At 45.8% G+C, this 22,497-nt stretch overlaps 1 protein-coding gene across 2 annotated transcripts in view; it reads left to right on the top strand.

The window, feature by feature from the left end:
• Positions 1–22,497, top strand: part of DMRT1 (doublesex and mab-3 related transcription factor 1) — a 110,995-nt gene that overhangs the window by 64,128 nt on the left and 24,370 nt on the right. Inside the window, exon 4 of one of the 2 annotated variants that reach the window (XM_042964138.1) lies at positions 2,236–2,380. In XM_042964138.1, the coding sequence (XP_042820072.1) occupies positions 2,236–2,380 (145 nt within the window). Of the gene's footprint in view, positions 1–2,232; positions 2,381–22,497 lie in introns of both variants that reach the window. The other variant, XM_042964137.1, reaches the window with a different exon arrangement.

Below are 22,497 nucleotides of genomic sequence, written 5' to 3'. Positions count from 1 at the left end.
AAATTTGATGGTTGTAAACCGTGTTGGTCGCTGGCCTCTTACAGGTGTGAAGTAGGAGAGAATGTATCATTTGCTCTAGTCCCTGGTCACCAAAGTGAGAGTTTTGAGCCAGCAGAATCAGCATCTCCTGGGACTGTGCCAGACTGAGGCCCCGCCCCATATTTACTGAATCAGGATCCACTTAGCCTCAGGCCATTTGCATGCCCAGTAAGAGAGCCCTGGGATGCACTGGTTTAACTGATAACTGGGTGCTGTGCAGTTAGGTGACTGCTGATTGTCGCCACCCTCCTAAATGATTTCATGGCCCCTTAATTGCTCTCCTGATGTGGGCTGCTCATTAAGGGCAGCCAATTTTTCCCCTTTGCCTATTTCCAAGTATGGCTTGCTTGCCCTCTTAGTAAGGACTTAGGTGAAGGTAGAAGATGAAAATTGGGTGACTGAGCTACAAGAGATACCGTTTCATATGCTTCAGGGAAACAAACTGGAAAGAGTAAAGGGAACTTCCCAGAAAACTTCAGTTGAAAGAAATTAACCAACCAGAATAGAGTCTTCTGGGCTTCTCCAAGAAGTAAGGTGCCCATCAGAGCATTCATTTGTGCTGGGGGCGGGGGGGGGGCACTTGGGAGGGGCAAAAATGAGTCCCTTGAGCTTCTCAAATCGGCAGACAGAAGGTTAGGAACTCTGGCCTTTCCGTGTCAAACATTCAAAGTACACGTAGGCCTGTAGTAATTGGAAAACTGTCCAAAATTTAACATTCATAGATAATCTTGAGGAACCCTGCCAGCCTCTGTCATGTTAGTATGATTTATTTGATTGAAAGACATGATTTTGAAATTACTCTTTAATCCTTAGACAGTATTGATTTTTCCTGAACGTTCCCTTAAATTGACTTTTAAATAAAGTTAATGTCACCTAAATTTAGTTTTTTTGTTTATTGTTGAGATAGCCTGTGAGCAGGGGAGCGGCAGGGAGCAAGGGAGACAGAGGATCTGAAGCGGGCTCTGTGCTGACAGAGAGTGTGCCTGATGCGGGGCTTGAACTCCTAGGCCGTGAGATCATGACCTGAGCTGAAGTCGAGAGCTTAACTGACTTGAGCCACCCAGGTGCCCCTAAGTTTAATTTTTTTAATGCAGTATAAATCATTGAAGTCTAGCTGTTCTTGCTGGGGAGATACCGATCACATGTGTAAAGCTCAGTGTCTGTTCCAGGGGCCATGCGGGAAACAGAACAGGTCTCCATGTTTGTGGAAATGGCCAGGAAGTGCTGAGAAAGCAGAAGGGGGGCCCCTTTTAAGTCTTTGAGTGAGAGGTCAGAAAGCGATGGGGTGCTGCTCCTTAGTTAAAAGCTGCCTCACTGTCCCAAAGACAGAGTCCGATTGCCATACAGACACATGACCGCCGAGGCTGGCTGCCACCGCTGCTGGAGGGGACGGCACGTGCCTGCCTTCTGCCCTCCACGTCTCACTGCATGTCCGATTTGCAGAATCCGCATCACCTCCAGAACCCTGGTGACAGGAGGGTCTGGGAAGCGGAGATCCCACACTTGGGTTTCTTGCTGCAGGAAGAGCATGGAACAGGGTGGGAACAGACGTTGAGGACAGTATCCAGCACATCACCATCGTAATGACAACAGCTTACCCTTACACATGCTTTGTGTGTTGTCTTTTTAAAAATATTCTCTTAAAAAATATTTTTACTTATTTTTGAGAGAGAGAGAGAGAGAGAGAGAGAGAGAGAGACAGTGCGCGAGCAGGGGAGGGGCAGAGAGAGGGAGACACAGAATCCAAAGCAGGCTCCAGCTCCTAAACCGTGAGATCATGACCTGAGCCACCCGGGCGCCTCTAAAATATTCTTTTTCTCTGAATACCGTGAGCTAACGCAAGGTAAGATGCCAGGTTTACACATGAGGCTCCTGGCCAAATAAGTTAGACGGAGTTACAGCGACGAGCCAGCTCCTACGCCGTGCTGTCTCCTCTCTATTGCTGTGTGTTCCGTAGTGCTGGTTAATTGAGTATCATGTGACTAAGTAGGGCTTTAGGGGAGCTCTAGTAGGGACCCCAAGATAGAAGAGGCTCTGTGAGGATGCACACATCCTTAGTATAGCTGGGGTCCATGCTCTGTTCATGGTTGAGGATACTTCCAGCATCAGTGGGCTATTCCCCTTACAGGCAGGTCTTGTAATAATCGTAAAATGCAGCTTTGGGCTCAACGTCGCCTTTCTTTTTTTCTCAAGCAGATGAAGAACTCGGAGAACCGCCACGCAATGAGCTCCCAGTACAGAATGCATTCTTACTACCCGCCTCCCTCCTACCTGGGCCAGAGCGTGTCCCAGATCTTCACTTTCGAGGACGGCCCCTCTTACTCGGAAGCCAAAGCGAGCGGTAGGTGCCCGGTTGTGCAGAGCCTGCACTGGGGTGGAGGGAGGCCGAGCGTCCAAGGCCGGCTCTCTAGGCCTCTCCGAGGGCTTGCCAGTCAGGAGCCCTTGGAAGATCACTGTGCCTCCTCTGTGAGTATCCTTTACAGCTTTTAGTTGTGGGATGTTTTTGCTTCTCTAAATTAATACCACATGATTCTTTTCTGAATGCCTGGAGTGCCAAGAATACGGTGAGAGCCTCCCTCCCATCAGAAGCTAACAAATATATTTTCAGGAGTATCAATATGAAATACAAACTCAGAGGAAACCGTGGTTCAAATCCTGATCATTTTTGGCGAAGTGTTTCTGTGTACTGAATACCTGTTTTCCAAAACTTTTCCATTCTCAAATTGAAGGCGTATTCATCTTTTGGGGGAGCAAATAGAATAATAAAACATTTTTGAATACCATAGGCCTCAGAGTTTATGCAGTAGCAATGCAAATAACTCTGGTATAAAGGCTTTAAAATAAAAATGACTTTAATGAGCCAAAGCACTTTGAAATACACAGTTCCTCAACTTCAATTTTAACCTTCTCCCCGGTATTTACACTGTTGAAGATGGGCAGGTCTGTTATGGCGGCTGTGTTTCCAGACCCCATTTTTAAGATCTTTATATTTAAGCTTTATCTTTTGACCTAGGAAAGGGAGACGCGTATACATTCAAGGCAGAAGTAGAAATCAGGGCAGTAGCAAGTGGTGTGGTAGTAAATCGACTCTTGGAACCCACCCTGTACTACATAAAAAGAGAGGTTTTCAAAATAACTTGACCGTCTACAAAATAACTTGACTCTCTTGGTAAAGCAAGCGTTGAGGGAAGGAGAATCAGAACCATGCTTTGATTTCCAAGTTCAAAACAAGTCTAAAAAAGGTGGGCAATTTATACTTTATTTGCCATACCAAGATGAAATAGAGGACTTCATTAATGTTGAATATAGTGTACAAGGGAACTGATCACTTTGAACAATAGACGGATGGAAGTACACGTTGATTTTTTTTTACTTTGACTCTTCTTGTCGGGAGTGTACAAACACAGCTCTGTATTATAAATGCTTATACCATAGAACGTATGCCCATATGGTCCTTCTTTCTTACTGTCTCTGATTCTATGTATTTGTCTGGATTTTAAGCTCTTTGGGGACAGAGAACACATGTTACATACCTTTTTACCTGCTATGATGCCTTTTATTTGTTGTTGATTGGTTGAGCCAGTGGATGAACGAATGAATAAATGAATCAGGTATTATTTTTTAAGTGAGCTCACTCTGTAAAGAAATACCAGCCTAAAGGATCCTAACTCCTTGTCTGATGGAGTCAGTGCAGAATTTAGCGATGGAGCAGTTAAAGAAACGTTCGTTCGTACAGAAAATTAGGAGCGAAACCTGCTTCCAGGAAGAAATTGCCTGAGCTTCTTCTTGCTCCTGGAATAATGGAATATTTTCAGAAGCCACTCACACTCTTGAGAGAAAGGTGTAAATTCAGAGCAAGGCAGGAAGATAAAAAGATAAGAGGAAATTTATTAGAGCGGAGAGGGACAGCTCTGAGGAGGAGCAGGGGGTTTTGGAATTTATGGCAGCAAAGGCAGAGGCTCAGAAGGAGAGAGGTTACAGTCCAGGACCGGAAGGACCAGCGCTCAGAGGGAAAGACTGTGTGAATAACCTCGAGGACTGGTTACAACTTCGCTGGTGATACTTGGGCTTGAAAGTGAGAGGAGACCTCAGACTTGCACTTCTGGCGCCCCGCCCACTCACCACTAATTAATCAGGAGGGTGGAGCTTCCCACAGGAGGGGCTTAGCTGGGAAGGGCCACAGTGAAACTCAGTAACCTCTGCTTTCCAGTTGCCATGGAGCAGGAGAATGTGAATTCATAGAAAATCTACATGTCAGCTAATTTTTTAAAGACGTGCGGCTTCATGACTTCCAAACGCCTGGTATTTGGGGCTTCTGCGTTGCAGGCAGTGTTTACAGAGCAGGTGGAAGGGAAGAGGAAGTTGTGTTTGGGGGCCACCAAGGGCACCCTAGGTGTTATCTCTTGGAACGATGGATCCTCAGTTTTACCGTCAGCACTGACACAAGTAGGAAGCACTTGGGGCAACGTAGGCCCTTTTTGCCAAGTGGGGCTGAGGCTGGCGGCAGGGTGCAGTGGGCGGGGGTAGGGGCAGCAGTGTGTTCACTTGTGACAAGGTGGCAGAGGCTGGCCATCAGCCAGTTGCGTTTCTCACTCCTGTCAGGTTTGAGTTGAGATCCTTTGATCGGTTGAGTTAGTAAGATATGATTGGAAGATCTAAGTGGGGACTTGTAAGTAATTAGAAAAGTTGGCTGGTTTGCAGTAGGTTTAATGTTTAAAGTATACATTTGTCCATTAAATTAAATTTTTCTTCAGTTTCTTTTTTTTTTTAAATGTGTATTTTTGAGGGGTGCCTGGGTGGCTCAGTTGGCTAAGTGTCCGACTTCAGCTCAGGTCATGATCTTGTGGTTTGTGAGTTCGAGCCCCGTGTCGGGCTCTGTGCTGACAGCTCAGAGCCCGGAGCCTGCTTCACATTCTGTGTCTCCCTCCCTGTCTGGCCCTCCCCCTCTCAAACTCTGTCTGTCTGTCTGTCTCTCTCTCTCTCTCTCTCAAAAAGTAAATAAACATTAAAAAAAAACTTAAAAAAAAAAAACAACCTGCGAGTTCTGTGCCTCAGTGTTCCTTGAAGCCAGTGTGATGAAAGCCCCCAGGGAAGCGAGTGTAGACAGAGCAGAACGAATGATGGAAGTTGGAGCCCCAGGGCCCTCCAGTCTCCGCAGGTGCGTCGCACATGAAGAGGACCAGTGAAGGAGATCGTGGCAGGAGCAGCCCGTGGGGTGGGGGGAGAGCTCGAGGGGATGCTATCTTGGAAGCCATGCGAAGACAACGGTGCATTGAGCAGAGCCACGGAAGTTGGTGGGTCAGATGAGGGCTGGGATCGACCACTGGCTGTTGGGAGGTAGAAGTGATGGGGGACCGAGGCCAGCGGGGCTGGGGGTGGGAACCAAAGCCGGACTGCATTCGGGAGTGCGTGGGAGAGAAGGTTGGGGGCCCCCCAGGCTGGGCACAGACCGGTCTTCAGGGAGTTCTGCTGGGAGGGCAGAAGTGACATGGGCTAGCTGCGGGAGGGGAGCGGAGTTCAAGGAAGATCTGTCTTTTTCGAAGAAAGGAGACGGGTTTGTGAGCTGACGGGAGTGATCTCATGGAGGGAAGTTTGCTGGTACGGGGTGTGTGGGGCAGGGCCACCGCCAGCAGGTTCCGTGGCAGGGTGTTGAGTCAGCAAGACCAGATGGGATCCTGGGGGGGGGTGGGTTGTGAGTGCTGAGTTACTGGTGTAAGGAGAGGTAAGCAAAGGACCTAAAAGCAAACAAAAACTTAGTTTGACACAGCGATTTTATGTCTGTTGACTCTCACTTGAAACTTGGGGCTTGAATTTTTTTGTCTTTGCTTTTTCTAGGAATTCGTTTGTTTGTTTGTTTGTTTTGGAAGCGCAATCCACCTGTCATAAAATTAACGCTTCACCATTTCGAAGTATACAATTAAGTGGTGCTTAGGACCTTTGCAGTGTTCAGCAGCCATGACCTTTATTTAGTTCAAAGGCATCTTTATCTCCCCAGAAGGAAATCCCATACCCGCTAAGTGGTCTTCCCTTACTCAACCCTACTCCCCGCACCCCCAGCGCCCTGGCAACCACGAATTTGCTTTCTGTCTTAATGGACTTGCCTATTCTGGAAGGTTCATGGGAATCGTACAACACGTGGTATTTTGTGACTGGCTTCTTTCCCTTAGCGTAACATTTTCAGGGTTCTTCCACGTTGTGACAGGTAGTAAGTCCTTCAGTCCTTTTTATGGCCTACTGAGAGTCCATTGTGTGACTAAGCCACATCGTCTTCTGTTCATCAGTCGGTGGACATTTGGGTTGTTAGTACCTTTTACTGGCTATTGTGAAGAGCACCGCCGGGAATCTTCATGTTCTTTATTTGAAGACCCGTTTTCAGCTCTTCTGAGTACATCCTCAGCAGCGGAATTGCTAGATCGTATAAGTCTGTGTTTAACTTTTTGAGGACCTGTCAAACTCCTCTGCCACGCCATTGCACGTTCCCACCAGTGTATGAGGGTTCCGGTTTCTCCAGCCAGCTCTGGTTACTTTCCATCTTTTTATTAGGATCTTAGTAATTCATTTTTGTTGTATCTTATTAAAGCATCAGACCGTGGTGGATTGTAAAATGTTCATAGTAACAGATGCAGGTGGTTCCCGAAATGGTGGCAGGACCGCCCTGAAACTAACGCTTCCTGGCTCCCAGTAAAGAGGTGCCCTCCACAGCCGTGTCTCTGCGTTAACAGATACACCCGTGCTTATGGGCGGGCGACATTTCATGTCCGTAAGCAGGCATCTTTCTCTACGTGTTGGATTCTTGTGTATAGGTTCTTGGAGTATACTTGACTGGCCAACCCCTGCGAAACGGTTTCAGTTCACAATGAGGAAGATGAACACACTTTGATTTTTTTGTCTGTTTATTTTGCAGTCTCAGTGTAAAGTTAGAGCTGGTACGTTTCGGTTTCTTCTGGTTCTTTGGCGCCTTCCGGTGCAGACCCAAGTGGCAGGCCCCCTGTGCAAACACCCTTCCTTTACATTCAACCTCTGCTCTTTCCGGGAGAAGGAAATACTCATTTGAGATGCTCCTTACATATTATGAGCTCTTGTTGTATTATTCATTTTGCACCCATAGGATGTCAGCAGCTCCGTGAAGCAGGATACAAAGCATTTACGTTTTCCCCCAAAGGTCAGATGGCCAAGGACAGTGGAAGGGCCTCTCTGAGTTGAAGGCCCTGTTCTCCTTCTGTGATGTCTGGGAAGCTTGCAGGAGCCTAGGCGTTCCCAGACATGACTCTTTTAATCCATTCGGCATTAGCAATGTTGTAGCTGAGTGACTCTAGAGGTGCCTGATTTCACTGATGGCATCGGCTCCCTCCCCCACTGTTGTCACGACCACACGCAAAGTGGTTAAGCTTTCACCCCGTGGAGTGGTTTTGCTTCCTGCCGCATGTTGGATTTTAGCAAAAGACCGTCCATCTCATTTCTCAGGTGAGAACACTGACGCGGCGCTGCCTGTTGGAAGCACCCTCAGGTCTCCCCCTGCTCACGATCTGGGATGTCACCACCGCCCTTTCGTGAGGGGATGTGAGCTTCTGCCACGGCCCCTGGGTGGGGTGCTGGAAACATTCTGTGCTTAGCATCTCAGTGGAGCCACCACTAACCAGCTGTGTAGCCTTGGGAGTACCAGACTCTCCTCCTGGACCCTTGCTTCCCTCACCCCTTAACAGAAGGCGAGGGGGTGGGATGTGTCAAACCCACACAGGTGTTATGAGGATGAAATCATGTCGCCTATGGAAACAAGCTCTGTAAATCACAAAATGCAGCAAGAGATGGCGAAATACTGTACAAACTTCCACCATTCCTTTCTGCAAGGGGTGTGTTGACATTTCAGGCAGTTCTTGTCAGGGAGAAAGATGTTCTGGAAATGTTTTAGAGTCCTGCTCAGACAGGAAGGAGGGGAGGCCAAGGCATCCGAGGGCTGCTTTTCTTGTGTATATTCTGCTGTGAAGTGTATGGCAAGCCTGCAGGGGAGAAAAACATTGACCCTTTTCTTTCTCTGCTTTAAGGAAAGCTGAGTATGTTTTATGCAACATTTATAAAATGTTAAGTTTAAACTTATCTCTTTAGGAAATGACTTACCATTTGCTAAATTTTAAAGAAAAGCACTTGACTAGTAAACCTGTCTTTATGTAACCATTTTATTTTCAGCTCCAGCTTTGCACAGAAAAGTATGTGGGGCATTCGTTGGCAATGACCGTAGAGGCCAGTGTGTGCAAGGCAATGGATCCCACCCCAGGAGAGGAGATCTGGCTCAGATCCCTAGCTCTGGGCCTGATTGTGCCATGCTCATTTAATCTCTTCCAGCCTTACTTCCCTCATCTGGAAAGTTGAAAAATGTAATAACAGCTTTACCTATTCTATATGGGCCACATAAACAGTTATGTTAAAAAGGCATGGAGGAAAGTTGTCAACTCCCTTATTCCCATATGAAGACCTGTCACCATGTCTTAAATATCTTCTATTCCTGCAGGTGACTGGCAGTGGACTGTGCAAATAAAAATCATTACAATCTAAGGAGGGCCTGTTGTTTAGCCCTACGGGGGCCCTGTTTGAAACTAACCACATGTGTATCGTGATACTTGAAATTAGTTAGTCATTGTGGTATTCTGAGTAAGGAAGATGAAGCATAATAATTTAATAAGCATATAATAAACATTTAGAACTAGCAGCTTTGGAGGCTTATTTTTAGTGTATCACAAGTGATGTGTTTGCTAAGAAAAGCAGAGGGAACAACCAAGGAAGAGAGGTATGGAAGGACACCAGCAGGTTTCTTTGTAGCTAAAGAATATCCCTGAAAGCGAACTGAAGTGCCGTTTGATGCGGGCACACTGATTTCCATTGTTTCTTCAAACCTCTTTTTCTTCCAACTTGAAAAGAGCCCCCTACAAGGCAAACTGTGGGAAAGATTGAGAACTGAGGGGCCTCCAGCATGTCTTCTGTGTAAAACACTGCCCCCTGACCAGGCCAGCACCAGTCTAGAAAGAACAGGCACTTCCTAAGGACCTACCTGAGGAAGGTCAGACTCACATAAGAAGTTCACTCACTGTAGCCCTTTCTGCAAGAGTTATCAGAGTGTGGCCTCACGCAGGGAGCACAGCTATCGTGCTCATTCAGGTTTGTGCTTTGCCAGGGGGCCTCACATCATGCCCTGTTCTCAAAGGGCTCCTGGGGTCGTTCGTAGGTTCTTGGATGAATAAGAAACCGACCTCTGGATCCTTCCTGCTGGTGCCTCACCAGCCTGGAGTCAGGTGTTCTGGTGAACCAGTCAGTGAAATAAAGCAGACATGGGCAAACGTAGGGTACAACCTCCAGGCTACAACGTATCCTGGATTCATGTCACGTAGACTATTCCCCATATTCCCTTTGGAAAACTCAAACTTAAAAGACTTATTTCTTTGCATATATTGCATATATTGTTATTTTGATGAATAACACAGCCCTGCGAGTGAGGTCAAGAGGGGCTTCCTCACTAACCATACTTAAGAGAGGCCAGGTGGGGGTGGGGCACTGTGACATCTCTGGCCTTGTCTTCAGTGTTGAGGAACAGGAGCCAGCATAGGAACTCAGGTCTCTGAAGCACTCCTCCGGGCGTTCCTTCTGCTAGGATATCTTATGGTTTCTCTTCCCACCCTTCCCTCACAGTTAGATCGCTCTTCCAACGTCTGTAAGACAAAGTTCTGTGTGCTCGGTGGGGATAACTCATTTAATTCTTTTTTTTTCCCTGAGAGAGAGAGAGAGCACATGCAAACAGGGTAGAGGCAGGTAGAGAGAGAGAAAATCTTAAGCAGGCTCTATGCTCAGTGTAGAGCCCGACATGGGCTCAGTCTCCTGACCTGAACTGAAATCAAGAGTTGAACACTTAACTGACCGAGCCACCCAGGTGCCCCTCATTTAATTTTTTTAAAGTTTATTTCATTATTTGTTTTGTGAGAGAGAGAGAGCATGTACACATGAGCTGGGGAAGGGCAGAGAGAGAGAGAGAATCCCAAGCAGGCTCTGCACTGTCAGCACGGAGGCCGATGCAGGGCTTGAACTCACATACCATGAGATCACGACCAGAGCTGAAATCAAGAGTCAGACGCTTAACTGATTAAGCCATTCAGGCGCCCCCAATTCTTACAGTAGTATTATTACCCCCATAGTATGGATGAGGACAATGAGGCACAGAGACAGTGAGAGGAGAAGAGGTCCTCATTTCCAAGTGGCAGATAGAGAAACTGAGGAACAGTGATGACTGACTTAGCTTGTCTAAGGCCTCACTGAGCAACAGTCTGGCATTCTCATGTGTGAAAAACTTTCATGGAGATGGTGGCTGTCATTGGGGGTTGGAAATGTTCTATCTGCTGAGATCAAAGATACGTATGCAATAGTAATACTTTTTCTGTAACAATAAAACCCTGGAACCTACTCTTTCATCACATGCATCATGCAGGAATAACCCTTCTAGGGATGTCTTTCTATAGCATGTGGTTATCACAGAAAACAAAAACAAAAACAACAACAACGCTGTAAAGTAGACTTACAAAACCCACCAGCGTATCAGGTATAATATTTACATTGCTCTCCCCAAAGCTAACTGTAAACTATAGAATGTCTCTTTGACTTAGCACAGTAAAGCCAACTTTTAATTTTGTGGTTATATATGTATTTTCTTTGTATTTAACAGGACAGACTGTTGATATTTGATGAAGGCAGACATAATAAAATTAAACAACTAGTTATCAGATTTGAAATTATAAATGTAAGTAGAAACACAATCAACTACTTTTCTATAGTAATTTTTATTTTCTGTGGCTATTCTGTGTGATTTTAAAATTAGGGTGAATAAGGGTCGCCTGGGTGGCTCAGTCGGTTAAGCATCCGACTTCAGCTCAGATCGTGATCTCATGGCTTGTGGGTTCGAGTTCCACGTTGGGCTCTGTGCTGACAGCTCGGAGCCTGGATCCTGCTTCAGATTCTGTGTCTACCTTTCTCTCTCCTCCTTCTCTGCTCATTCTCTCTCTGTCTCTCACTTTCTCTCTCAAAAATAAATAAACATTAAAAAGAAATGAGGGTGAATTGAAGGCTTGTCTGTTTTCCCCAGATACTTTTTGAGAAAGGCAGTATTTTACATTCTCCCTAGTCTGTCCGTAGCTTATTATGAGGCTGCTTTTTACATCTTTAATCTATTTATTCTCTTAAAACTCTAAGTTCAGTATACAGGGCCCCCTTTGCAGGGGTTTTCCTTTGGGCTAAAGAAGATGGGTCTAGAACAGGGCACAGAGGGTGAGCTCTGGAAACTATGCTTTTAGGAACTCCTGCGTGTCCTGACATAACTAGACTGAACATAATCAACTAGAAGACCGTGCGTGCCCGTGTCGTCTGTGCTGATTTTACGTTAATGGAGTTCAAGTGAGATGTCTGGTCCCCTGCCTGCCTGATCATGCAGGGAGCCCAGCCCTCTGTGGGCACATCACACATCACTGAGTTTGCCGATTCTGTTGCTCATTCAGTGACCATTTCTACTTAAAAATCCTGAAGAGGTAGCATCCCCCTGGGCACAGACTTGGGGGATACAGGAGCCACTCTGGCTAGAGCATCCGATGTCCTCACACGTGAGATTTCATCTCCGTCTGACCTGAATGTGCTGGGCCTCAGTGATGCTTTCCCGGCCTGGTGCGGAGTAACTCGGGAGTTTATTTCCCCCCCTCGGCTCCTCAGAGGCACGGCCCAGGCCAAGTACAACTTGAATAACCTTCAGGAGAGCTGTGCTGTCCTTCTGTCGGCCGCTGTCTTTGAAAATTGCCTCCAGAGTTAGTGAGCAGGAACAGTTAAGATTTACAAACAATGATGAAGCTTGTCAAGCATCTTTCACCATCCATCATCCAGGTGCCGTGCCTGGGCGGTGAAGTGTTCTTCATAAAAACCAGCTCAGTGTGAAATACACCTCGCTGCAATGTTTACTGCTCTGAAGCTCGTCAGCGGCCCTTTATAGTAAATCCAGATTGCGATGTGACATTACAGTATATCATTGCCCGGCGCGGTGGGGTTTACACTGCGAATGAGTGCACTGCACACCAGATGAGGTGTCCAAATTGAGTTATGTCAGAATTTGGCTGTTATATGGGGATAGCTTTTGTTTTCCGAACACTGAAAGTTAGCTTTATATGTATTTATATATAGGCATATACTTCCCATCTTGCGCATATACATGGGTATACAATATAGGCTGAGGTCAGCTTCCAACTGGGCTTCTGCTGTAAAGAATGGTGGCCAGCGTTTATGTGCCTTCCAACCGTTGTTCACTGAGACTGGCATAACTTTATGGAATCTTCGCGGGGGACTAGGGTAGATGGTTACTTCACTGCGGAAGTGGGGTTGCCTCTGTCCTGCCTGCACTGGTCATTTTCACCGTCCTTTCTTACAAAACCAAGGAACCCTTTCTCCCGGGATTATTGCAATATGCGGGAATGATCCCTGTGATGAGGGGCAAAGCGAAGAAACCCCACAGGACCGCTCCGCCCGCCGTGGAGTGCTGCACCTGTCAGCTGAGCACATGCACTTGGGGAGGTCTCTGTGAAGGCAGTGAAGGCAGTTGCTTATTTATGGTTTTTCTAGTGGGTATCAAAATCCTAGTGCTGCCTCTGTTATCTTGAAAGATGCTGCTTCCAAGAAAAGATTTATGGTGTTTTAGCTTAAATCTGCAAAATAAAAGAGCACACTGAATTTATTGCATGATCGGGTTTATTTACATTCACCCTAAAAGTGCTGATATTAAAAATGAGCTCCATAAAAAAATAATATTCAGGCCCTGCAGCCCCAGGATCATCTTCTTAACACATATATTTTTAAATTCTGTCTTCAGTGTAGCAGGGAACCCGTCAGGAGAACCGTCTTGCGGTCTTTTCGTATCTGGCGCCACAGTGAATCCGGGGCTCCCAGTGTCGCTACAGTGAATCCGGGGCTCCCGGTGTACATCCAGCCTAGGGTGGGGGTCCTCCCCCCTCCTTTAAACGCAGTGGTAAGCCCCCCTCCCGCCCCTGCCCTCTGCTCTTCTTCTGGCCGTTCTCTCTGAGTCGCAATGTCTTCTTACTGGAGATTGATTAACGGTGCCACTTCTGAGCTTCCTCAAGCGGCACAGGACACAATTGCGGGAATGCGGTGCTGGCCTCTAGAGGTGGGACAGGGGCCAGAAGCCGTCTGTTGGCTCCGGCGCCAGGGGAGGGAGAGAAGAGCCCCCACGTCCGCCCAACGCATTCTGTCCCTCGGGGGCTTCGCCATCAAACGCAGGATGGCCAGTTAAAGTCAAATTTCAGATTGAACCACAAAAAATGATTTTAATATAATCATGTCCACAACACTTTATTATGCTAGAAGTTCTCTATTTTGTCTGAAATTTAAATTTAATTCAGTGTCCCGTGTTTTTATTTGTTAAATCTAGCCATCTTCATGCTCCATTCAAGTCTTAAGCACCGATTTAGGGCGCTGGGGTAAAAGGCAGAAATGAAACGTGGACACAGGCCAGCGATGCTTTCTGGAAGCATCTTCAGCAGTTGTAAGAGTCGCTTCGTTTATATTTCTATAAAAAATAGTACAAGAGGCAGCGCTGACCATGCTTGGGGATGGTCTCTTTTGGCGAAAGCCGTTTGTGGGTTTCTCAGTGTTCCACTAATACAGCAGCGAATAAAAATTACTCCGCTGGCCGCTCAGCATCGGAATGGAAATGTACACGGTCTGTGTGTTTGGTTCAGTTGTATCCGTGTGCGGTTTTGCCAGGCACAACAACAACTCTTGAAACTCTCAGCAGGACCAGTTTCTCTCTGTCTCCCCCCGCCCGCCAGCAGCATACACGCGGGCGGCTCGGTCCGTACCCGAGTAATAAACTCTAGGAGTGCAGTGACCTGGCCTCGTGCCTGGGATGTGAACCATGGTGGAGAGGACGGGACAGGGACCCTTTCATGTCAGCAGATCTCAGGAACACATGCCCTTCCCTTCCTGTCCACAGAAGAACAGCTTTGCCTCATCAAAGCCTTGCGGGGCGGGGCGGTGGAGGGGAGTTGCCACGTGCCCAGCCGTCTTGCTCTTATTCGGGACTTGGTTGAGGTCTCTCTGTAACCTAAGGGGGAGGTTTTGCTTCCTCAGTTAGAAACCGGGATCACAACCGAACTTTATGGACGAAGGTTCCAAATACGTAGCCCTTCCCCGGGCATGTTTGCCTTTGTTACTGACGCGGTTAAGAGGTGGCCTGGGGCTTGATTGATTGATTTGTTTGCTTATAACAGCTTTATTGATACATAGTTCACACACCATAAAATTCACCTCCTTAAAGCGTACAGTTCAGTGGTTTTTAGTGTGTTGACAAAATTGTGCCACCATCACTACAATCTAATCCCAGAATGTTTCCATCACCCCAAAAGGTTCCCCATATGCAGTCGCCCCTCATTTCTGCCTCCCTCCCAGCCCCTGGAAGAAGCTACTGTTCTATTTTCTGTCTGTGGATTTGCCTATTCTGGATATTTCCTATAAATAGAATGCTAGAAGATGTGACCTTTAGCGCATGGCTTTTTTTCACTTAGTATTATGTGTCCAAAGTTTGTCCACGTGGTACCCATGTGACAGCGCTTTGTTCCTTGTCGTGGCCGAACAATATTCCATTATGTGGAAGGGCTTGGTTGGTTTTGAGTTCAGAAACTATTGCAGGGCCCAGCAAAACTATTAAACCGCAAGATTCTCAAGGTGAAATACGTGTTTAATCTCATTTTAGTAAATCTCTAGCTCTTTCAACTCAACACATGAATGCCTGTAATGAGTAGAACCCTACTACAGGAAATGAGAGGAGCGGGTGTATACGGGCGTTGAACAAAGCAAGGCTGTGTTATTTTCTTGTTTTCTGCTAATACCATTTATGTTCTTCTGCCAGGCCGCCATAGGAAACTCACACAGATGGGTGGGTTAAATAACAACTTTATGTCCTCACAGCTCTGGAGGTTAGAAGTCCCGGGTCAAGGTGTGGTTGGGGTTATGGCCGGCCGCCTCACTGTGTCCTTCTCACGTGGCCTTTTCTCGCTGTGTGCTCAGAGAGCCAGAAAGAAAAAGAGCTCTGATCTTCTCTTATTCTTCTTAGAAGAATACTAGTCCTGTCCAACCGGGGCCCCACCCATATGACCCCATTTAACCTCAGTTAACTGTCTCCCTGAAGGCCCAATTTCCAATACAGTCTTACTGGGGTCTAGGGATTCCACATAGGAATTTGGGGCAACACAGTGGAGTCAGTAACACTGTTGAAGAATTCAGTGTCTCTAAACATCTCCTCCTCTTGATGAGGTTCTTGGGACATAGGAGAAGGACGGCGAGGCCTGGTGAACCAGTGTGTTCCTGGTCCCGTGCTAATGTCTGGAATTTGCTGACCACTCACTCGCCTTCCAAACTCTCTGACATGCCGATTAGCCCACGGCAAACCCTGGTCTCATGGTCAAATCCCCAAAGCAGGGGTTTTTTCCAGAGATGGAGTCTTCCACAGTCGAGCACACTCCAGTCACCAGGAGTACTTCCCTTCCAGGTTGTTGCTCTTCTTTCCTGCATTCCCCGCCCGCCCCCCCCCCCCCCCCACGAGAGTTTGGTAACTTTCTTTTTTTCCCATTTCTGATTTTGGGAGAAGGATTTCTAATTTGTCATCACTGCCCTTGTAGTGCGCTGCATAACTTTAAACAATTCACGCCAACGTAGTGCTACAAATTAGTCTTTGCTTATTTTCCCGGCCATGGTGGCAGAGATTTAGGGCCTTCACACACAGGGAAATGAATGAGACAGCAACACGTTGTTTCCAGATGTTATTATGAACCAGTGCAAAGGTTACTTACGGTGAACTTATCACAGCACTCGTGGCCCAGCTAACGTCCCTTACAGATCAGCCAAATACTAAAAATGATCTCTTACTCCAGAGAAGCTCTTTGACATACATCATTTTGTTTAATCCTTTTTATTTTATTTTATTTTATTTTATTTTACTTTACTTTATTTTATTTTTTATTTTTAAGGAGGCTCCGCCCCCAATGTGGGCCTTGAACTCACAACCCCGAAGATCAAAGAGTCATATGCTATACCAACTGAACCAACCAGATGCCCTCATTTTGTTTGATCCTAACACCAGTCTTGTCAGGTAGTGGGAGGAGTTTTCCTTCTGACACCGCTGGGTGTCCTGCGGTTAAATTCAGTTCTGACACTAACTACCCGAAGTTAGCCCAGATCCCATAGGTTAAGAGCCCAATCCCCCAAGACTGTCCCCACTATAGACACCAGCCAGAAATGGGGTTTCCAGGCTACCCACATTTTTGCCTGGCCTACTACAATTTGGGGGGTTCCCACAACTCCTCCACAGGTTTGATAAATCAGTAGAATGACTCAAAGAACTCAGGAAAGTACTTTACATATTATTACTGGCTTAATATAGAGGATAGAACTCAGTAATAGCCAAATGGAAGAGATGTATAGGGCATGGAATGGGGACAGGGTGGAGGGCTTCCGTGCCCTTTTCTCACCACCCTCCCAGCACTTCAATGTGTTCACTAACCCAGAAGCTCTCTGAACCCTGTCATTAAGGGGGTTTTATGGAGGGTTCATCATTAGACATGGTTGATTGAATCATTGGCCATTGATGGTTAACTCAATCCCAGCCCCTCTCCCACCCCTGGATGTTGATGGGGTAGGGCTAGAACTTCCAAGCTTCTAACTAAGCCTGGGTCTTTTTGGCACTCGACCCCTATCCTAAAGCTGTCTAGGGGCCCACTAAGTGCCACCTTATCAAAATCAAAGAGGCTTCTATCTCCCTTATCACTCAGGAAATTCCAAGGGTTTTAGGAGCTCTATGTGAGGAACCAAGGACGAAGATCAAGTATCTTTCTTTGAATCCATGGGTAAGTGGAGATAAAATCATTGACCCTATTTTAGAGCAGAGCAAACTTCTGAATAGAGGGAATAAGTGGCACAGCTTGGAATGGACTGTCTCCTGACTCCATGTTTCTCTTCCCAACCTCAGACTGTCAGCCTTGCAGCTCTCCTCTTCAGTCTGCTATCTTTGGCCTGCACCATCAAATACAGGAGCTTCTATAGACAGGAGCTTCTGTCTTCTATAGACAAATAGGAGCTTCTATAGACAAATAGGGCTATTTTAATTTAAGTGAATTAAAATTTAAAATCGAATTCTGTCACACTAGCCACATTCTAGTGCCCAGCAACCACATGTGGCTAGTGGCCGCCATATTGGATAATGCAGAAATAAGACATGTCCATTATCACAGGCGTTTTATTGGACGGTGGTTCCATCTTAGACAAGTGGGAGCTACTTTCTTATGGAAGAGGCTCATGATCTTTAAACCTGAGACAGAGGAGTCACTCAAATAACACAAGTTCAACAAACGTTATTTTAAAAGTCTAACTTTTGGGACGCCTGGCTGGCTCAGTTGGGAGAACGTGTGACTCTTGATCATGGGGTTGTGAGTTCAAGGCCCACACTGGGTTTAGAGATTAAAGAAAGAAAGAAGGAAAGATTCAGCAACATATAATAAAAGTCTGACTTTTGTGGGAGTATCGGCCCTTCTTCAAATAACATGTGGGGTTGAGGAGGACTTTTTAGGGAAAAGTGATTGAATGATTAAAGGGAACAGTAGCCTAACCCATCTTTGGACCTGACCCGTGTTGTACACTTTTGCTTTTAAATAGCAGATGGAAGTGAGTAAACTAGAACTTGGTTAATCCCAGTCCAAGAATGGGTAGAAAATGTGTCTTCTGGCCATGGCGAGGCATGTGAGCTTTGGGGACTTACCAGGGCTTGCTTGCATTAAAACCTAGAGGAGAAAAGTGGCATGGATCACCTGTCAGAGGGACCACTTGCAAATATGGTTTCCCATTCTGTGAATTTCACTCTGGATTATGTTGTATCCTTTGATACACACAGACATGTTTAATTGTGATGAAATCCAATCTGTCTTTTCTCTTCTGTTGCCTATGCATTTGAGGTTGTATCCAAGAAGCCATTTCCAAATCTAACATCATGAAGCTTCCCTCCCCCATGTTTTCTTCCAAGTGTTCTATACTTTAAGCTCTAACATTTAGGTCTTTGATCTATCTTGAGTTCATTTTTCTGTAAGGTAAGGGTCCAATTTCATTCTTTTTTTTAATGTTTGTGAGCGGGAGAGAGAGTGATCAGGGGAGGGGCAGAGAGAGAGGGAGACACAGAATATGAACCAGGTTCCAGGCTCTGAGCTATCAGCACAGAGCCCGACATGGGGCTCAAACCCATGAACCCACGATCATGACCTGAGCCAAAGTCGGACGCTCAACCGACTGAGCCACCCAGGTGCCCCCAACTTCACCCTTTTTTGCATGTAGATATGCAGTTTTCCCAGAACCATTTATTGAAGGCTCCTTTCCCTTTTGAATGGTCTTGGCACCAAGAGGGAAAAGGGGCAGAAGGGTTAACGTTTGACACTCATCTGTGGCCTTTTTCTGTGATTATCAGAGAACACTAGGCATTGTGGGTCAGATTCCACAGTACAAGCCTATAAAGTTGCCAGTTGGAGATTCCCATGGATATCATTGGTGAATAGATCGTCTTGGTTATTTTTTTTTTACTTTTGTTTACTTGTCTCTCCCTGCTATCTCAACTGTACTTTTTTTCTTCCCCTTACAGTTGTGAAATAAAGGAGAATAGAATAAAGAAGGGAATGGGGGGCACCTGGGTGGCTCAATCGGTTAAGTGTCTGACTTTGGCTCAGGCGATGATCTCACATTACGTGAGTTCCAGCCCCACATTGGGCTCTGTGCTGACAGCTCAGAGCCTGGAGCCTGCTTCCGATTCTGTGTCTCCCTCTCTCTCTGCCCCTCCCCTGCTCACACTCTGTCTCTCTCTCTCTCTCTCTCTCTCTCTCTCTCTCTCTCTCAAAAATAAATAAACATTAAAAAAAAAGGGGGGGAGGGACTCCTTCCAACATCAGGATCATAGTAGAGCAGTGAGAATAGTAGTGTGGGTAAAAGACTGACTGATTTTCCAATTTTCTAATTGGAAATGGAGTTTTTCTACAAGAACAGTGACAAATACTAAATTTTAAAATGCCCGGTTTTTTAAGGTGATCTGAAGCTGTTTACATGTAAGAGATAATAGACTCTCCTTAGGTGAGCTCCGGGGGGAAAGCCCTGAAATCCTTCAGTGTTCTAGAGGAATATTCCAAAGCAAACAGACTAGGGAACAGAGAGCAGATCAGCAAGAGAGGGGGATGATAATGCCTGGCTGGCTGCAGCCTGAAGTTGTCAATCACCCCTTAATGTTTACAGAAGCAAAAAGTCAATGTGTAGTTGTTTTAATTTGACACACTCTTGGGTTGAGAGAGTGTAATCGCTGGAGGGGATAGTTAAGTGGCTGTCTGGGTCTGACTCCTGTGCTAAGCGCTTTTCTGATGAGCAATAGATTGCGTTAAATACCGGCGTAATTGCTCGCTTCCACATACCAGCCTCGCACAGCCTTGTACGACATTTCTGTTGCCTGAGGCTGTTGGGGTTTATGCTGCAAAGAGAGTCCGTATGTTCATTTTCATGAATCAATGTCGGTTTTTGAAAAGCAGTTGTTACAGCGCTAAGTGGACTGAAATAAATTACAACCCCTCCAGGCCCATTGGAGTAAATCAGAACTGCTTATATCCATCTGAGTGGTCTTTTGAGTATAAATGACTTTTTGTTTACTTATCAAACCAAATGTTTGTCTCCAGGAAATGGAGGCAAATGATTTGCTCATTTTTTAATCCTGCAAATAGCACTTTGCTGCTGTTAAACCAGAGAGGTTTATTGTGTATTGTTCTGGGCATTGATAGGTAGAAAAGTGTCCCCATGCAGTAAGTGACATTATCCCCAAATCGTTTTCAAGGCTGGGAACACTTTATTGTAATTACAGCAAATGTGAGTGTCACCTCGTCTCCAGCCACTACCAATAAGGGCAGTAGTGCACTGGGCTCTAGAAGGAGAGCGTGCTATGCTGTCTCGCCCCAGAACTTTCTTAGCAGAGGAACTACATGTTGAGAGATGGATTTCTCTCCTTGTGTTTGGCTCTGCTTTTCTTTTTTTTTATTTTTTTTTATTTTTTTTTTATTTTTTAATATATGAAATTTACTGTCAAATTGGTTTCCATACAACACCCAGTGCTCATCCCAAAAGGTGCCCTCCTCAATACCCATCACCCACCCTGCCCTCCTTCCCACCCTGCCCTCCCTCCCACCCCCCATCAACCCTCAGTTTGTTCTCAGTTTTTAACAGTCTCTAATGCTTTGGCTCTCTCCCACTCTAACCTCTTTTTTTTTTTTTTTTCCTTCCCCTCCCCCATGGGTTTCTGTTATGTTTCTCAGGATCCACATAAGAGTGAAACCATATGGTATCTGTCTTTCTCTGTATGGCTTATTTCACTTAGCATCACACTCTCCAGTTCCATCCATGTTGCTACAAAAGGCCATATTTCATTTTTTCTCATTGCCACGTAGTATCCCATTGTGTATATAAACCACAATTTCTTTATCCATTCATCAGTTGATGGACATTTAGGCTCTTTCCATAATTTGGCTATTGTTGAGAGTGCCGCTATAAACATTGGGGTACAGGTGCCCCTATGCATCAGTACTCCTGTATCCCTTGGATAAATTCCTAGCAGTGCTATTGCTGGATCATAGGGTATGTCTATTTTTAATTTTTTGAGGAACCTCCACACTGCTTTCCAGAGCGGCTGCACCAATTTGCATTCCCACCAACAGTGCAAGAGGGTTCCTGTTTCTCCACATCCTCTCCAGCATCTATAGTCTCCTGATTTCTTCATTTTGGCCACTCTGACTGGCGTGAGGTGGTATCTGAGTGTGGTTTTGATTTGTATTTCCCTGATAAGGAGCGACGTTGAACATCTTTTCATGTGCCTGTTGGCCATCCGGATGTCTTCTTTAGAGAAGTGTCTATTCATGTTTTCTGCCCATTTCTTCACTGGGTTATTTGTTTTTCTGGTGTGGAGTTTGATGAGCTCTTTATAGATTTTGGATACTAGCCCTTTGTCCGATGTGTCATTTGCAAATATCTTTTCCCATTCCGTTGGTTGCCTTTTAGTTTTGTTGGTTGTTTCCTTTGCTGTGCAGAAGTTTTTTATGTTCATAAGGTCCCAGTAATTCACTTTTGCTTTTAATTCCCTTGCCTTTGGGGATGTGCCATGGCTCTGCTTTTCTAGGAAAGGTGTGTGCTACCTGATACTTCGGGTGTTGAGAGAAAACTGCTAAAGTGGCTGCATTCGTTCCTTTTGCAAATTCAGGTGACAGGAGGTCTGACTCTTCGTAGTTGGGACTCAGATACTGCCGATTTGATCGTGCTGGCTCTGTTATCGGGAAATATCTGGTACACGTTTTTTTAATGTGTATTTTATTTTTGAGAAAGGGAGACAGAATTTGAGCAGGGGTGGGGCAGAGAGAGAAGGAGACACAGAATCTGAAGCAGGATCCGGGCTCTAAGCGGTCAGCACAGAGCCTGACGCGGGGCTGGAACCCACGAGCAGTGAGACCATGACCTGAGCCGAAGTCCAACTCTTCACTGACCGAGCCACCCAGGCGCCACTCTGGCGCATTTAATAGTAGGTGAGAGAACAATCTCATGATTTCCTTTTCTTCATTTCTTTATCTTCTGTTTTCTTTTCAGTCAGGCCATTGTCTTCTTCCACTTACCTGTTCCTGTCCACAGAGCTTGCTGGGTCATGTTAGTAACATCTTTCACAGTGAAGCACTAATAATTTTTGGGTTTTTGAGAGAGAGAGAGAGAGAGAGAGAGAGCACGAGAGAGCAAAGGGGGAGGGGCAAAGGAGAGAGAGAGAATCCTAAGCTGGCTCCATGCCCAGTGCAGAGCCCAGTACAGGGCTCGATCCCACAACCCTGGCATCATGGCCTCAGCTGAAATCAAGAGTCAGATGCTCAACCAGCTGAGCTACCCAGCACCCCTCATTTATTTTCAATTATACTTTTTCTTCGATGCTAAATATATATAACATAAAAATGGGCATTTTAAAGTGTATAGTTTAGTGGCATTAAATACATTCCGAGGGTTGTGTAACAGTCCAAGGTTAGGCTAAGGTCAGTGGCAATCCTTGATCTGGGAGAGGCAAGGTGGTGGGGTTTTCAACTCCCGGGTGGCCTCCTGGCACTACACCTGTGGCTGTATCCACTTTCTCATGTTTGATGCTTTTCTCTTTACTTACTTATTTTCTTGGGCTCATGGTCAAATTTTCTAAGGTTTTCACTGGTTTTATTGGTCATTTCATAGCAGCACCGTACAAGTTCATGTGTAGATTTTGGTTGACATAACTTAAGTTCTTGAAGAGATTTTTGAAATTACTTCCAGATTTTTCTTTCAATCCCAACAACAACAACAACAACAACA

Source organism: Panthera tigris, chromosome D4 (genome assembly GCF_018350195.1).
Source record: "Panthera tigris isolate Pti1 chromosome D4, P.tigris_Pti1_mat1.1, whole genome shotgun sequence".
Taxonomy (NCBI): domain Eukaryota; kingdom Metazoa; phylum Chordata; class Mammalia; order Carnivora; family Felidae; genus Panthera; species Panthera tigris.
Note: the sequence above shows the minus strand (reverse complement) of the source record. Positions and strands in the feature narration are given on the sequence as shown.